The sequence below is a fragment of the Pleurodeles waltl genome, chromosome 2_2 (genome assembly GCF_031143425.1).
Source record: "Pleurodeles waltl isolate 20211129_DDA chromosome 2_2, aPleWal1.hap1.20221129, whole genome shotgun sequence".
NCBI classification, from domain to species: Eukaryota; Metazoa; Chordata; class Amphibia; order Caudata; family Salamandridae; genus Pleurodeles; species Pleurodeles waltl.
In genome coordinates, this window is record NC_090439.1 from 1085006309 (window position 1) to 1085023714 (window position 17406).

The following is a 17406-nucleotide window of genomic DNA, read 5'->3' on the forward strand; positions in this document are numbered from 1 at the left end:
CACAGAGGACATCCTCAAATAAGCCACATTCCCCGATAGTAGGAGGGAGCTGAACTCTCGCAGTGGGGGGTATAAGGGACAGGAGAGTATGAGGCGTTGGGGGAGGGGTTACAGAAGTATTATCAGAGTTGGGCTTCAATGGCTTGCTGACATAGGTTTGACTGGTGTATGGCGAATGAGCAACCCAACCCAAACACACTATTCTCACGTCTCCGCCCGCCAGACCTGGATGTCTGGATGGACGCTTGGAGTCAATGTTGAGCCGGACGGCACCAAGTGTCGGCATGCAGGAGCACCGTTACTAAATTCTCTGGATATTCTAAGGTGAGAAATCTGCAGTAAAAGTCGCCATCAGAAAAAAAAAAGTAGTTTCCAGTTTCACCTAGAAGATGGCAAGAACCATACTAGTTGAGAATAAGAGAGTCTGAGATTAAATATTTCAAGGATGAGTTTAAAATAAGAGCAGTAAATGCTCAATGATATATAAGTAAACAAGTATACTTAAAAAAAAAACTACGTTATGGCCATACTAATGCAGCAACAAATGGGTAAGACCCACGCTGAAGTATGTTACTAACTACTGTCTGGTGAGGATGACTGATGTCTAATACGAGACTCTCAACAACTGGCAAGTTCAAGTCATTAAACCCTCTGCAATTGAAATATTGGCGATTTGTGCAGCACGAGTTACAAAATTAAGTGGCACGTGGCTTGCAGCTTACCAAAGGTGTATTTTTGATACCAAGCTCACTGATATTTTAAAGGACGAATTGCTAGGAACTAGCCGACATGCAGCCGAGCCTTGCAGTGCGATGTGCAGCTCACAGACCTTCAGCAGCAATGTAAGGTGGTTTGTTACCCAACCAAAGAGTACCAGCATTAGCCGGCCGAGGGTTCTTTCCAAAGCACGTCGCTCCCACCACCTGCGCGTTCACTACTTGGAACTGCTACAGGAGCGCTGCTGAACAGTTGCAGACACAGATGTCGGTTCGTTCCCACATCACACTTTGTAGCGCCTACATAATGAGGCGCTTTCGGCGGCCGAGAGCATCCGAGTTCATGACGAGCTACTTCATTAAGGGTCCCGCTCTGCCGGAACAGGCCATTTCCTACAAATTGCTCTCGTGTTCTCATTCAAGCCCCCTCCGTGAACGAGCGAGCGAGCTTCAGGGGCACAGTGGCCAATTAAAAATTAGCAGTGTAGTGAGGCGCCATCTTCCCAGCCCGACTGTCCCAAAGCCAAGAGGTACTCCCGGATTGAAAGAAGGCTTGGAAAAGAACATCAGAAGCCCTGACAATAGAAAGAGCTGGGGGGAAGTGGGAAAATGTTGATAAATACAAGGGAAGAGCGACAGCGGGCAGTAATATTAACTGAGCAGAAATAGGGCGTTACATATACAATGGGGTGCGTCAATTTATGCCACAAAACCCGTCCAAGGAAGAGGGATATATTCTGTGTGTGTGGTATTCCTATTGCGTGAACCTAGCCGAAAGGCAGCTGGTGGCCAAAGAGAGGTTTAAAGTCAACAGGTGCTAGAAGCAGCTGGTGTGCGGGTGGTTGCTGCCTGGGGATGTAGCGCTCTCTGTCTGACCCTTCCTTGCATTGGAGCGGCGCTGGGCCTCTCCAGATGAACAGGGTGTGTTGTTTCAGATCCTGGGTCCATAGATGGAAAACGCCTGCTGCCTTGTTCCTACTTTCGGACACTTGGTAGTCTCCAGTCTGATCGTGTCCTGGCTGCGGATGCCAAGAGGTGGTGGACTCCTGCAATCCCGTGTAAAAGCCTGTCTCTCATTTCTCTGTTGTTTAGCTGGGAGGTCTACAGTCCCCTGTAATAACGAAGTGATTTTGCTGATCAGCTGTAGTAAGTTACTACCTTTGTGCCTTCACAGTGACCGCTGCCAGCAGCCAAGCTGAATGGAAGGTCACAGCATAATTATAGCTGCTGTTTAAAGTACGAAAGTGAGAAGCTGCATTTCCTTTTTTTCTGATCTGTTGTTCTAAAAGGAATTTGGATCTGCAGAAAGGAGATATTTATGGCAACGTGTCCAGCTTGAAGGCACTACAGGTAAGGCTATTTGCACGTTTCTACACACTCTGACATACAGCTTTTTTTTTGTTTCTTTTCTTTTTTAACATTTGACATGTTACCCCCAGCCCCACACTAATATTAATATCGGTTTTGTAACACATAACGTTTTTGGTGTGTGTATTTCACAATACACGTTGATTGCATTCTTCATGCCTGCAACCACATCTCTTTCATATGAAAGAGACAGACACAAATAATTTTGGCGGTTTGTGGGAAGATTATGTGACTATGTATTATTATAATAAATAAAATACCCGATGCCATCCACTGCAAGGGAATTGCAAAAATACCGGGGTAGACTCATCCAGCGGTCCGAAGGTGCTTGGGGGGGTTTCCTCAACCCTTTGGGTCTTTCAGGCGCAAAACTGAAGCATGTAGGGTTCAGCTTAACCTGACCAGGTGACCATGACAGGCAGATTATCAAGGGTAAGAGTGGCCAATGAAAAGATGTGGGAACAAGAGGCTCCCTGCCGCTATCCACACCCGGGTGTCATATTTGGAGAAAGACCTCCTTTCTTGGGGTTACAGAAAGAAGTAATATTTAGATTCTACATTAGACTGACACATGTAAAAACTATTTAAAAAAAAAAAAAAAAAAAACTTTGCACTTGTATAGCGCACTACTCACCCATTAGGGTCTCAAGGCGCTGTGCGCATACCGCTGTGGAACCCCTCCTGGCTTTTCCCAGTGAGACGCCCACTCCTGGACAGCCCCAGGGTGAAGCCAGGCATCCAAGCGCTGTGAGGGCCGTTGTGGAGATTAAGAAAGCTATTGCCCAGAGTTACAGAGTGGGACCCATTAATTAGATTTGGCACCGAGGCGAGAATTATCTGGTCCAAGGGAATTGAGCCCAAGACCCGCCGAGGTGGGAATTGAACCCTGGTCCCGGTCCAGATCTCTGCATCAGGGTCTGCCGCTCTAACCATTGTGCCACACTTCTCCATGTAAGCCAGACACACTTCTACCCTGATGGATCACCCAAGATAAATACTGATGAAAACTGTGTTCTGCAAAGTCAAGCTGTATTCTTCAGATTCTGTTTGATGAATGTGCCTTCTGTGGAATGCATTCCAGCCCCCCTCTCGAAGCTCCTTTTTGAGGAGACCTGCCATTTCCACCTCTTCTTCGGGTAGTCTGCTGTGCCAGTCGAAAGGGGAGGAAGTAAGTTAGCAGCCTCAGTGCTGCTGTCGGTGTCATGAGTACATCATCAAGCATCTGCACTGGGTCAGTCTGATGTGAAACGCTCATGAATAGCTTGCTAATAGTGATGGGTGCAGCTTTAGGTGGTTTCTCCCTAAGAGATCTTCCTCTACAAACTGCTGAGCTTCCCTCCTGGATTTCAGGAGGACAGCCCTAAGTTTTGACTGGGGCTGCTCCACGGAGGCATTGGAGGGAGGCCCATCCGCAGGGGCTAAGGCATTGGACCAGCTCCAGACGGAGCTGGATGCACTATATAAAGAACAGAAGGGAAATAAAGCATTGACTGAGGAGCCATCAGCGGGACCCCTAATGGATCCCAATCGATCTCCAAGTGTCCAGAAGCGCTCCAGAAGGGACTGCTACATGCCAGAACATCGAAAACAGGGTGTTCAAGAACAAGGCTGAACCACCGGATCCGCATCAAAAGGTGCAGTATAAAAGAACTGACTTTGGCGCACCGAGGTGGGGTCTTTATTTGCCCAGTGATGTACCCATAGTGTGGCTTTTGGCATCGAGATGGAGGCTGTGCCACCTAAGGGCACCGGAGAGAACGTTTGCTTATCCTGTCTGGCTTTTAGAGATCATTTAACACAGTGGTTCCCAAACTTTTTTGACCAGCGGCTCCCTTGACCTATTGGACATTGGCTGCGGCTCCTCCATATGTTTTTTTGGGAGGGTGGGGGTGGTGGTGGGTAGGGGGGGGGGGTATAAGCCCAATCTTGGGAGTACTTCTATTTTTCGCCCTGAAAATAATTCTGATGAAGCTGATGAAGGTATTATAATCCTAGATGTAATGCTATCCACTGCGGAGCCCCAGGCAGATTCAACGACTCATTGAAGGGACACGTGGTTCTTGGAGAAGTGAATTTAAGGAATGCTTAATGCTAGGCCACACACCTAAAAATACTTCATTTTAAAAGTTATATGCATGGGTGCTCTGTGTTGTGGCTGCTGGTAAACTGTTTTGTGTGGCACATGCTGGAATCACAGGAGGAGGTTTACACACATGTTGTTGAGTGAGATTAGCGAGACTGCCTTTCCAGAGGGGTGGATATAGACCTAATCACTGTTTAAAGATTTCATTTTCACTCCTTCCTAAGCCCCTCATGTGGCTTATCCTGTCACTGAGCATTATCCTCAGAAAACCCAACCACTCAGAGTCACTGTCACTTTCTTCACTTTAGATTCTAATACAACAGGTAATTAAATATTCTGTAGCCAGTGCGTTTTAACATGCTACTTATTTACCATGATATGTAGGAAGGCCAGCCACAAAACATGTAAATGCCAAATACCCCCTTTGCCTTATGTAACATTTATTGTGTCACAGCACTGATGCTGTAATCAAGCACTTCCTTTACCAGCAACAAATACTCACTTAAAACTCCTCTGCGTTTTACTCCAAGTGATGAAGCCTTAACCCACGCGGTCACACCATGAAACCACCTTCTTCAATGGCTCAGGTTGGATCATACTTCTCATATCACTGAATTAAATCAAATGCAAATCCGTACCGAACCTTAGCAACAAATATAACACCCACTCAGCGTAAGCAGCCAATTTAAACATTTATTTTCTTTGGTATTCTGGCATTAACGTCAGAAATCTGAAATGGGCTAAAAAGATTCCCCTGTTCAATACAAGCCCAACAGAGACAACACCTTCCCTGGATTTTTTCTAAACTTCCCTCTTATTCCTTCTGAAATATTAGCACGTATGTCATGTGTAGTCAAATTAATGCGCAGTTCCACCTGCCTTCACTGGAGAAAAACAGAAGATAAAAAAATAAAAGTAGACACTGCCTAAGAAGCTAGCGGTTTCAGCAGATTCCAAAACCTGCCCGCCACTCCACCCTGTCTCAGTGCGCGGATTGAGACCTCGTCCATTATTTGCCACCAATGGCATATCTTCATCTTCGAGTCAAAAGATGTGGCATTAAACCATCAATCCTACCTATGTGCATCTTGAAGATCTCCGTCAGGCAGATGATAAACATAATGACTACTGCAGTGAGGAGTTTAGTGAGCATGGACTTGGCGCTGGGTCTGCACATATCACGCAATAAGATTATTTGTAAACGCTTCCTGGATCAACATGTGTCTTAAGTGACATTGAAGCTGCCTGTTCTTTGTTCAAAGTCATTTCATTTTTGAGCAAAACATGTATCCACAGCTGAGCTTTTTTTTTTTTTCTTGCATTGAGCTCCATCAGTTTACAGTGGTTCCAAAACTGTGTGCAGGTGCGTGATGCCCCTGGCTAGTTTTGGTGGCGCACTAGGGTGCCGCGGCGCACAGATTGGGAACCCCTGATTCAACAGATGAGAAATCTGCAGGTGGAAGAATCCTATTTTACCAGAGTAACAGACCACTTAAATTAAGGCATGTCCATGGCTCTGGAAGTTCATAACTGCTGCCCTCTATGGACATAAAATGCTATCTGAATCCTAATTCATTCATTAGTTATATAAATATTTCAAATATTTTATCATGAAGACCTGGTCCACAATAAAATAATCTATCCCGCTCCTTTCACCACCACACTTAGCCAAACACTGATCCTGTATTGCTAAGATGCTTCTGCTCTCTCGTTCGCATCCTCAAGCACTGCCCCAAACTAATGGATTAAGTCATTGCTGTGAATCTGATCCCTCATTCCGCCATACCTGGCTTTGCACATTCTATTACCTCCCTCAGAGACTTCAGTTTCATTTTCACCTTCAATGTATGATTCCTATGAACCACTCTCACATCCCTACTATAGTCCCAAAACTGGCCTCCTCCCACCTAGTGACCTATCTCAGTACACACCTAGCTAGACCTTCAAACAAGTTTCTGAAAGTCTCCAAAAGTCCTGAGATCGCCTGCCCTTGCTCAAACTCCAACCCACTTTTAGATCTTGCATCTGGGTCTCCATAACAAACTACATACTAAAAAGAGTCTTCTAACTTGTACAATGTTTCCCGAGCTGCTGCACTGACTGCGAGCAATAAATGCTGCAGCAACTGAATGCTGAAAATATGCAGTGTTTAAGAGACATCATCAGTGCTAAGAGGTGAGCTGCTCTTAAACAGGGGTGGCAGGTTAGAGCAGGGCTTTTCAGAGACCTGCTGTGGCGAGTCACATTGGGAGCCAAGACCCAGGCATGGAAATGGACTCCAAAGACAGGATATACAACAGAACCTCAGAGAGAGGGGCAGAAAGGTGGTTAACACACTTCTCTGTGCACCAAGCCACAAATTTCTTCCAACAGGCGTATACCGTTTTTGGTGGAAGGACGCCTAGCTGCCAAGATTACATTACAGACTTTGGACAGAAGGTCAGAAGTTGTCAACTGCCGCAACTCAATCTCCATGCAAGAAGGTAGAGACTGGAGAACCCTCCCCTGCTGCTCCGACAGAAGATCCTCTGAAGGGGCAGTCTGATCGGAGGATGGATGGCCATTCTCAGTAGCTTGGAATACAAGACTCTTCATGCCCAGTCCGGAGCCACAAGGATTACTTCGGCCAGGTTGTTCTTGATTTTCTAGAGAACTCTGGGCAGAAGTGGTATGGGTGGAAAGGCTTAGAGGAGGCCAGTATTCCACACAAGATGAAAAGCATGGGCAAGTTATTGCCACCTTGGAAACTCCAAAGCACAATACTGCTGACATTGCACGTTCTCTGCGAGGGCAAACAGATCTAACAAAAGACCTTCCTTGCACCACCTCCGGATGAAGACACCACTTGTGATCGACTAACCATTGTCGGCTGAGTTTGTCCACTCTTGCTTTCAGAGAGCCCGCTAGATATTGAGCTACCAGGGAAATGCCCTGTTGCTTCAGCAACAGCCAGAGTCGTAAAGCCTCTTGACAAAGGGTCCACTACCCCACCCCACCCTGCTTGTTGCAGTATCACATAGAGGTGGTGGTGTTTGTGAACACCAGCACAACCTTCCCTTCAGGAGAGGGAAGAAATGCTTTCATGACTAGTCTGACCGCCCAGAGGTCCAGGTTGATGTGGAGTCCAGACTCTGCCAGAGACCAGGTGCCTCTGATCTCTGCCTCTCCCAGGCGGCCGCCCCATCCCAAGAGTGATGCATCTGTCACTACTGTCAGATTGAGTTGAAAAAGGGAGAGTGGGATCTGCCTCTGGCCCAATCATGGTCCGTTAGCCGCCACAGCAGGAATATGAAAGCAAGTGTCCTGCAAGTCCAACACTACTATACAGTCTCCAGGGCAGATCGAACCTGATCCAGAGTGAGCATTTTAAACTTTTTCTTGATAAGGAGATGTGGGTGTGTGGAGGGGGTGCAACTGGCCAGACTGCTGGCTCTCCTACCTACGAGGACGGTGGATACCACATCCCTGGCCACACAGAGGCTAGGACGCATGCACGGCATGGTGGCTGGAGGGGAACAGGGGTGCCTGGGTGCCCCTTCCATTGCCATGAAAGGGATGAAAAGCAGATTGAGTGGGGAGGAGGGGCCACCGTGAGGTCCAAGGAGCTGACCGTAGCATGAAAATCCTTGAAGCGCTTGAGAACAGAGTCTGCTTTCTCTCTGAAGAGACAGGCGCCATCAAAGGGCATGTCCATAGGATTAGCTTGGACATGTCATCAACCAGATGTATCGCCACAAGGCCACTGTCGAAGCAACCGCTCTGCCCAGTGAGTCAGTTGTGTCCAGTCCACATCGGATTGTGAACTTTTTTGAGTCTCTCCCATCAGCAACTGCGTGGGAAATTACAGTTCGGACCTCCTGAAGGACCTGTGGCAGCACTTGCGCAGCCATATCCCACAGCGTGTGGGAATTATGACCCAAAAGGCATGCAGTGTTCACAGACCACAATGCCAGGCTGGCGGAAGAAAACATCTTCTTCCCAAGAGTGTCCGGCCTCTTGGATTCCCTATCAGGGAGTGTGGAAGGGAATGCGCCCTGGAAGGTGGAGGCTTCGATGACCAAGCTCTGAGGGACGGGGTGTTCGTCAGGAAACCTGGGTCACCTTGTGCAAGGGTGGAGGGCAATTGTCCTATTTACAGTAGCCCATGTGCTGGGTTTGGACCAGATACCCAGTCGAACATCCATAAGGGCTTCATTAATGGGGAGCAGGGGTTTCGAGAAGGAAGTCCTAGGCTGAAGCACCTCTGTCAGGATGATAGTCCTGATTGCCACCGCAGGCAGCTCGAGGTCCAGCACCTCGATCACTCTCCCCACCATCACTAAATATGAAGCTCCCTCCTCCACAGCCACGATAGGGAGAGAGAGCATGCCAGTATCCGACGAGGTATTCAGTCCACTGGCTTCACCCATGTTTGTACTCAAGTCCATGGGTCTTGGAGCTGGCATTCTAAAGGGTTCAGCAACTCCTTCCATTCCTCACCATAACCTACCACACAGGAATAGGGGTCAAGATCCACTGTAGATGCAAGTCCCCGCTGGAGTCAGCAAACAACACCCATCCAGCTCTGTGCCGGTGTCGGCAATGAGGATGGGGTAGGCGCCACCCAGGGACACAAGCGCCGCTGGGAGCGTCGACATCGGGACCGGCACTAGTGAAGATAGAATGGTTATGACCAACATCAGTCCGGATCTAGTGGCGGATCCAGGGGTGCCCCTTGGAGCAGAGGCCGAAGCCTCGGAACCCTAAGGTGCCCATTCCAGCTCTGCGGGTCCCTAAGGAGCCCATTCAGGCTCAGCGGGGCCCTAAGGAGCCCATTCAGGCTCAGCGGGGCCCTAAGGAGCCCATTCAGGCTCAGCGGGGCCCTAAGGTGCACCAGGGGAGTCGGACTGCCCAAAAATGAGGCACATAGTGTGGTGTGAATTATAAATTCACCACCCCCTATCATCCACAGGGCAATAGTCTAGTTGAAAGATTCAACAAGCCCCTTAAAGGTATGATTATGGGACTATCTGAAGGGGAGATGGGATGTCCTACTACTTTGCCTTCTGTTGCCTACAGGGAGGTTCCTCAGAAAGGAGTGGGCTACAGCGCCTTTGAGCTTCTGTTTGGACATCCAGTTAGGGGTCCTCTTTGTCTTGGTAAGGAAGGATGGGAGCAACCTCTCAAACAGGATATTGTGGATTATGTACCAGGTCTACATTCACTGAGTACTGAGCACATAAAGAAGGCCTCAAAAAACCTTGAGGCCAGCCAAGAACTTCAGAAGTTATGGCATGACCAAAAGGCTGTTCTGGCTGTTTATCAGCCATGGCAGAAGGTGCGGGTTTTGGACCATGGGCCCCAAGGGCACTTCAAGATAAGTGGAGTGGCCCCCATACAACTGTGGAGAAGAAAGGTGAGGTCACCTACTTGGTAGACCTGGGTACTCCAAGAAGCCCCCATGGGGTTCATCATGTGAATCGCCTAAAGCTTTACTTTGACAGGGCTGTCATGAGTTTGCTCATGGCCACTGATAAAGGACAGGAAGAAAAGAGTGACCCTCTCCCTGATCTCGTCTCATGCAACCCTGTTGATGGTTCAGTTGATGAAGTAGTCGTTGCTGACAGCCTCACTTACCAGCAACAAACTTATTGCAAACAGTTGCTCAGTCAGTTCCCAGAACTCTTCTCTCTGAGACCCTGTCAGACTATCTGGTGTGCCCATGATGTGGACACAGATGACAGTCTTCCTGACAAGAGTAAATTCTACAAGGCAGCCTGGCCATATAGAGACTGCATCAGAGCAGAATTCTCCAAGATTCTAGAATTGGGGGTAATTGAGCCTTCAGACAGCCCTTGGGCTAGTCCTATTGTCCTTGTACCAAAACCTCATTCCCAGGGCTGCATGAAAGAAAAGAGGCTCTGTGTAGACTAGTGAGGCTTCAATGCAGTTACTAAGAATGATGCCCATCCTACCCCCAGGGCAGATGAACTTATTGATACTCTGGCTGCAGCCCAGTATGTCAGCACGTTTGACCTGACTGCAGGCTATCGGCAGATCAGGCTGACACATGCTGGAAAACCCAAAACTGCATTTTCAACATCTGTGATGCCCTTCGGTGGAAAAATGCACGTAACACATTCCAACGGTTGGTGAATCAAGGTCTAGCAGGGCTGGAAGACTTCAGTGCAGCATATCTAGAAGATATTGCTGTCTTTGGTGCCCCCTGGCAGGATCACCAGGTCCACCTCAGGAGTTTTCTTGAGGCCTTGAAAAAGGCAGGCCTCACCATCAAGGCTATCAAGTGCTGCATAGGGCAGAACAAAATTGAATACTTTGGCCACCTTGTGTGTGGGGGCCAAGTTCAACCTTTAGAGAGCAAAATCCAAACCATTGTGGATTGGGTTGCTCCCACTACTCATACACAAGTCAGAGCTTTTCTGGGCCTAACTGGGTACTGTAGAAGATTTGCTAAGGGGTATAGGTCCATTCTGACAACCCTGAATGATCATACCTCTAAGAAAATGCCTAAAAAGGTAAACTGCACAGTTAGCTGTCAAGAGGCCTTTGATGCTCTGAAGAAGGTCATGTGCTCAGCTCCCATTCTAAAAACCCGGACTCCTCAAAATAATTTATTGTGCAGACCAACACTTTTGAAATAGGAATAGGAGCCATGCTATCCCAACTTAATGAAGAGGGCCAGGAACAACCAGTAGCTTTTTATCAGCAGGAGGTTGACCCCCAGAGAGAAAAGTTGGTCAGCCATAGAGAGGAAGGCCTTTGCTGTGGTCTGGGCCCTGAAAATGTTGAGGCCATATCTGTTTGGCACACACTTCATTGTTCAGACAGGCCACAAGCGCCTCTTATGGCTCAAACAGATGAAAGGCAAAAACCCAAAACTGAGTTGGTTCATTTCCCTACAGGGAATGGACTTTTCAGTGGAGCATAGACATGGGAGTAGCCATGCCAACGCAGACGGACTTTCCAGCTAGTCCCACTTAGAAAATGAAGACAGGGCAAGTTTAGTCTTATCCTCTTTTATTTGGGAGGGTGTTATGTAGGAAAGTAGGATCTTTCTGGCCTGGTTACCCCCACTTTTCGCCTGGTGTCAGCGTGTTCTGACTGTAGTACAGGGGTCCTGCTCGAGAAAAATCTCCGGATCCAGACTGAAGCCTGGAGGAAACGCTAGGGTAAGGAATCTGCAACTAGATGTCTCTATTACATCAGCAACACTATTTGGCGAGAAGGATGCTCTCGTCTACAAAACCAGTTTGTCTAGGAAGAAGCGTGAAGTTCACTCACTTGTCGCGTTGAAGTGATTGCAATGAAGAAAACAGAGTGTGAGGAGCCGCAAGTGGCATGTGTTAAGAGGCTTACAAGGGATTGCACACCAAATATGTGAGAACCAAGTTAATGTCACACTGAGGCATTGCAAGGGGAGGGGGAGGAAACAAGTGTTGGAGACCTTTCGCATCACATACAGTGGCTTAAATAACAAGGGTTGGTCCAGTAACTGTACAAAGGCAGAAAAAGACGAAAGGTACCCCTTAACTGTGTCCAAAGCAAAGCCTTGCCAGGCAAGAGACAAAACAAATAATAGAACATCAGGTAACTTGACCTGGATTCACTCTCATATGTGCCGCACCCAACCACAAATTTGTCCCAGAGACAGGTGTTTTTGTCGAGGGACACCTGCCTGCCAAGATGGCATCAACCTCTTCCAGGGGAAGGTCAGAGGTGTTCAGCTGTCACTGCTCAATAACCGTGCATAAAGGTGGAAATTTCCAAAAGGTGCAGAACCCGTTTGTATTGCTGCGGCACAGAGGCAGCCTGATTTGAGGACAGACGCTCAAGCCCAGGTGTTCTGGATACCTTACTCTCCGTAAGGAATCTGGGGCCACTACGATGTCTTGGGCCCGGTCTGTCCTGATCTTCTTGAGAACTCAAGAGTGGTATCGGCAGAAAGCATACATGCCAATAGACCTGATTCAGGTGGGAGACTCTTGATTTTGGAAGCAAAAAATAGCTTTAGTTTAGCAGTCTCCTGCCTAAAATTGCCTCCGTTTCAATAGAAGTCAATGGGAAAAACAGAGTCCTCTGATTTTATTTCTTTAAAATCTCCCCCTTTCTTGTATTCATTCTTTGCTGCGATGAATAGACTGAGCCAAAGTTCTCCATATTTGCGGAAGAGACCTTGCGCCACCTCTGTGTGTAACTGCCACTTGTGATTCGTTTGGCATCTATGACTGAACTTGTTCATCCTGAAATTCAAAGAGCCTGCCAAGTGGTTCAGGAAAATCCCTTAATGGTCCAGGCATTTCCAGAGGAATAGCGACACCTGGCAGAGGTTCCAGGACTCTCACCCCACCCTGCTTGTTGCAATAACACATGGTAGTGTTGTTGTCCATAGCACCTGTCCAACCCCTCGTCAATGGATGGATGGAAGGCTTTCAACTTCAAGCAGCTGACCACCAAGCTACAAAAGGTGATATGGAGCTGGACGTCCACTGGATACCAAAGGCATCTGATCTCCGCCTATCCCAGATGGCTGCCTCACCCAAGAAGGGACCCACTGGCCACCACTGTCACCTATGGGTGCAGTAGTTAGAGGGATACACCACTGACCATATGCGGTACAATAACCATCCCTGCAGATCTTTCACAGTCTCCTCTGAGATTTGGATGTTGTTGGCGAGGTCCCTTGATGTTGGTCCAACTGAGACTTCGGATCTCAGCAGATCCTGCATATGTTACCTGGCAAGCTTGACCAGCAGGATGCAGCTCATCATTCCTACTGCCTCAGGGTTGTCCTCAAAGGAATCCAGAACAGAGGATGAAAGGTAAAGGATCATACGCAATGTTCTGCACTCTCCTTCTTAAGAGAAAGGTATGAAACTGAACCGTGTACAGAATGGCTCCAATGAAGCACAGCATCTGACAATGAGTCAGGTGCAACTTTGGCACATTGATAGAGAACCCCCGAAGACAACAGGAGCTTTGTGGTAGTCTGTAGGTGGCTGACCGATGTCTGGGACCATCCCGCTTTCAACAGCCAGTCACTGAGATAGAGGAAAATTGAGACCCCTGTCCAAGATGCGCTGCTACCAACATCGCTTTTGTCAATACCCGAGGTGTGCTGGTGGGACCAAAGAGGAGCACAATGAACTGAAAATGCGTGCCTCATCACACACCACAGGTAGCGCTGATAGGCCTGCAGGAGGGGGGGGAAAGGAAATAGGTGTCCAACGTCACCATCCAGTCTCCAGGGTCGAGGACAACCAAGACCTGGGCCGATGTGAACATCTTGAATTTTTCCTTCCAGAGGAAAACATTGAAAGGACGCGGGTCTAGAATAGGACTAAGGTTTCTGTCCTTCTTTGGCACCAGTAAGTAGCAGGGATAACAAATCTGATAAACTTCTGGAGCTGGTACCATCTCAATTGCCCCTTTGGTCCTGGCAAAAGATGGCCAGTCGCAGCTGGAGATGGGGAAGGTGCAGCAGAGTGGCAATGGGCACTTAACGGCAAGCTGTATGCTTTCCAGACGATCACGAGCATCCATCTGTCCAATATCATGGTCTGTCAACCAGACAAGAATCACTGGATTCTGCCTCCAACCCGATGGCTGTACTCCACTAAGGGCATGCCAAAGATATTTGGCAGGTGTGGCTGTGTGGGGATCGGAGGGGTTGCAGTGGACTGAGAGGCACGCTGACCCTGACTTCAGAGGTGGTGGGCACTGCGGGAGCAGCCCTGAAACTGCTGGTCACCTTGTTGAGGCTGAGCTTGCTGACACTGAGGTATCTCAGCCGAACCCTCAAAAGGAACTGTAGGGCTGATGCAGCTGGAGATGAAGATATGCCTAGAGAGCTTGCCATGGCCCTGCTCTCCTTGAAACAGTCCAGAACAGAATATGTCTTGTTCCCCAAACAGGCGAGTAGCATCGAAGGGCATGTCCATATGGTACGAATGGACATCATCTCCAAAACTGATTCTCCACAGCCAGGCATGGCGGTGAACAGCGACACTGGTGCAAATGGCCCACGTGAGGGATTTAGTGGTGTTCAAGCCACAATAAATTGTGAACTTGGCTGCATAGGACAAGTTGGAGGTCTTATGGGATACCTTGGAGGATGCCAGCCACCAGATTCCAGCATCCAAGGTGGCAGCTGGTATCCACAGATCTGAGGGCCAAGCTGTTGGAAGAAAATATCCTCTTGCCAAAGGTCTCAACTCATATGGACTCCATACTGGAAAGAGTAGTCTGAAAAGGTTTTCAAGTTCATCCAACTTGTAGACGCCTGCATCACCAAGGAGAGAGGTGCTGAAACAAAAATGCAGGGCAGTGGTGTCTTGCAATCTAGTTATTGATCAGGGCGTGGAGCAAGGTTTGGCATAAGCCCCTAAAAGCATATCTTTAATTGCCACACTGAAGGTCGAGACGAGCTCAGTAGATGTTTGCCCCAGCTTCACCACTTCAGTTGACTTCTAAGGCGGGAGACCAGAGAGTGAGGGGAGTGCTGACTTGGGAAAGTATCAAGGCAGTTGGCTTCTTGAAGGCCGTCATACCAATTCTCCTTGTGGTATGGTTGCCCAGTTTCAACACCTTTATCGTAATCATTGTCCGTATCCATGCAAACTAGGGATGCAACATATGTGTCTTTCCTTGTGGAGGTGGCAAGTAAAGTGGGGAGGTGGTGCCTCGATGGAAGCTGATGTCACAGGAGCACTGACTTGTAGTCAGAAAGCGTAATGGACACCTTTGTCCTTCAGGGTAGATAGAGTTGACTTCAGGGTCAATTCTAGGAACGAAACCTGGTGGTCTATATTGCCAAATGCCTTTGAGAGATATGATATTTGAGCGGCCAGTACCCAAGCATTTGGTGTCAAGGAGAATTCATCTAAAGACAGCTACCACCACTGTTTCGGTACTACATCACGTTCAAGACCCGGCCTGCAAAAGATGAAGAAGAGCATTTTTCTCAACAAGTGGATTACAGGCTGTTTCCTTGAGGCGTTAAGACATGTACGGCTGTTGTGAATTGAGCCAGTGACTGGTGAAGTGGAGGAGAAAACCCTGTACGAGCTTTTCCCCCCTTCAAGCCCCCACTCACATCACATGCTCAGAACAAGTGTAGAACTCTGAACATATCTACCTATGTGGAAGTTCTTTCACTCTCTTTTTACCATTACAGGTCTAATGAGAACTGGATGGCTGGATGATGTGGCACTCTGCCTCTTGCTTTCCCTGCACCGTCAAACTCTTGCCTCATGGCACGCTTCTTTCACTTGTGTTAATGTACATGCTGGCTTACCCTCGTCATGCCAGTCAAACACCCAAGAGTGGTCCAGTGTTTGCCACCTGAGGGATACTGAGGAATCTACAGCAGACCCCGGGACTCCCACTACAAGGGCCTAAACCTCATCTCTGCACATAAACAAGCACTGGCACCGACACGCTCGTGCAGGGTTCTCCACAGTACCCACGTGGTGCAGCCCCTGGTCACATGGACCAATCACTCATTCATTCATTTTTGTATGCTAACCCGTGGGTAACCCAAACTGCCCTCTCTTCAACCTGGACAGCAGAGAAAACGTATTTACAAAGTCTGAAGGACTAAACCTGGCACAGGCAATTATGCTGCTCCTTTATATGAAGGGATCTCAAGCCGAGAACGTATTTTCTACAATGTAAAGCATAAATGAAATTTTACATTGCTCAAGCGGCAACATTTTCAAACAGACGGCGTTATGTCTGGTTAGTGCATGTTAAAGGACATTGTACAATAAGTAAATCAAATGATCTGAAATCCAGTGAAAGTTTTGGTACTAGAGGTCTGATAAAGGCGGAGTGGTATGTGATTGCTGCTATAGAGGATGCTACCCCTCCCCTAGAAGCCTTTAGCCAACAGAGAGCAGGCGCACGGCGCTATATCAGGCTAGAGACAAAAGGCATTCCTTGCGCCTTATTCAGGCATCATTTATCCTTTGACTAGGCTCTCAGTAAACGCGGGTCCTGCCAGCATAAACAGTGTGAAAGGTCTTGGCCTTACCCGAGGCATCATAAACAGAATTACTGTTTGGCCGTACAGCCCAGCTCTTACACAGGGACATAGTCGTTTCTGCTTCATCCATCTTAAACTTGTGCCTACCCAAGTCACTTGCCTCCAGTCTCCACGAAGAGCTGCACGGAGGCTTAACGGCGGCGGTAGCACTTTACAAAAACGTACTGGTTGCCAGTACAGCACAGCTGGCTTTCAAGTCTCCTTGCTTTTAACTACTACTGTGGAAAGTTGGTTTTTGATGTTTAATGGCGCTTTTTAGATGCCAATTCCTTTCATCTTCTTTGCTGATTGCATTGACTTTTGTATTAATTGTGCAATAAATAAATAAACTTAAAAAATGTTTACAAAACCTGAATATATATAAATCTCGTGGACTCTGGACAATACACCGTGAAGTCTTGCATCCGGTCCTATAGACTTCAGCAAACCCGTGTCCCGGAAGCGCCACCTGACTGATCGTGGCTCAACTCTCTGCCGGGCGAGGCGTCCCAGGGGTGCACTTATGAGCTGCATAGAACATGAATTCCAACGTCGCTCCGGAGAAAAGCGCTTTATAAATCACAGTTTGCACACAGATCGGTTATGGCATCGTCTTTCTGTATATTCGGACTGCATAGGAGTGAAAGGCATGCGCCTACCTGTTTACTGCTCCTCTGGCCCGTGGGAAGCAACGATTTTGATTTCTCTGCAATTTTCTGTAAAATAATGTAAAAAAAGACGGTAGGAAAAAAATGATCAGAATCAAGCAGAGAAAAAATGCCACATTTATGCATATTAATCGCTGCTCTTTTTTGCATTTGAACATAAAGTGCCAGCACTAAAGAAAACGTGTGTGGGGAAACTGCTTTTCCAAGTTTTTTAAGTCATTTCTACTTTAAAATTTGACAGCGTTTTCAGAACGTTGAGAGTTACTTAGCAATGGCACATCCGCCTGCGCGCATAGACGCGCTCCCTGTTCAGCTGGCGAGCCGGTGACTAACTGGGCACGGAGAACACTAAAAGCACGAACTAAATTTGACACACAAATGTAAAATAGGCATATATATTTTTTTGTGGGCGAGGGGCCACGTGACTGCTATTAAAGGCAGATGTTTGGCGTAGCGCCTATATTTACATATTTAAAATTAAAAAAACACAAAGCATTGCTCACACAAATAGACACAATGAATGGGGCGAGGGGTCACGTGACTGCTCGA

General features: G+C 47.8%; 1 protein-coding gene across 3 annotated transcripts in view; it reads right to left on the reverse strand.

The window, feature by feature from the left end:
- TSNARE1 (t-SNARE domain containing 1) overlaps positions 1-17406 on the reverse strand; it is a 738845-nt gene that overhangs the window by 227316 nt on the left and 494123 nt on the right. For all 3 annotated transcript variants that reach the window (XM_069220840.1, XM_069220841.1, XM_069220842.1), the window contains one exon: positions 16849-16905. In XM_069220840.1, coding sequence (XP_069076941.1) covers positions 16849-16905 — 57 coding nt within the window. The remainder of the gene's footprint in view (positions 1-16848; positions 16906-17406) is intronic.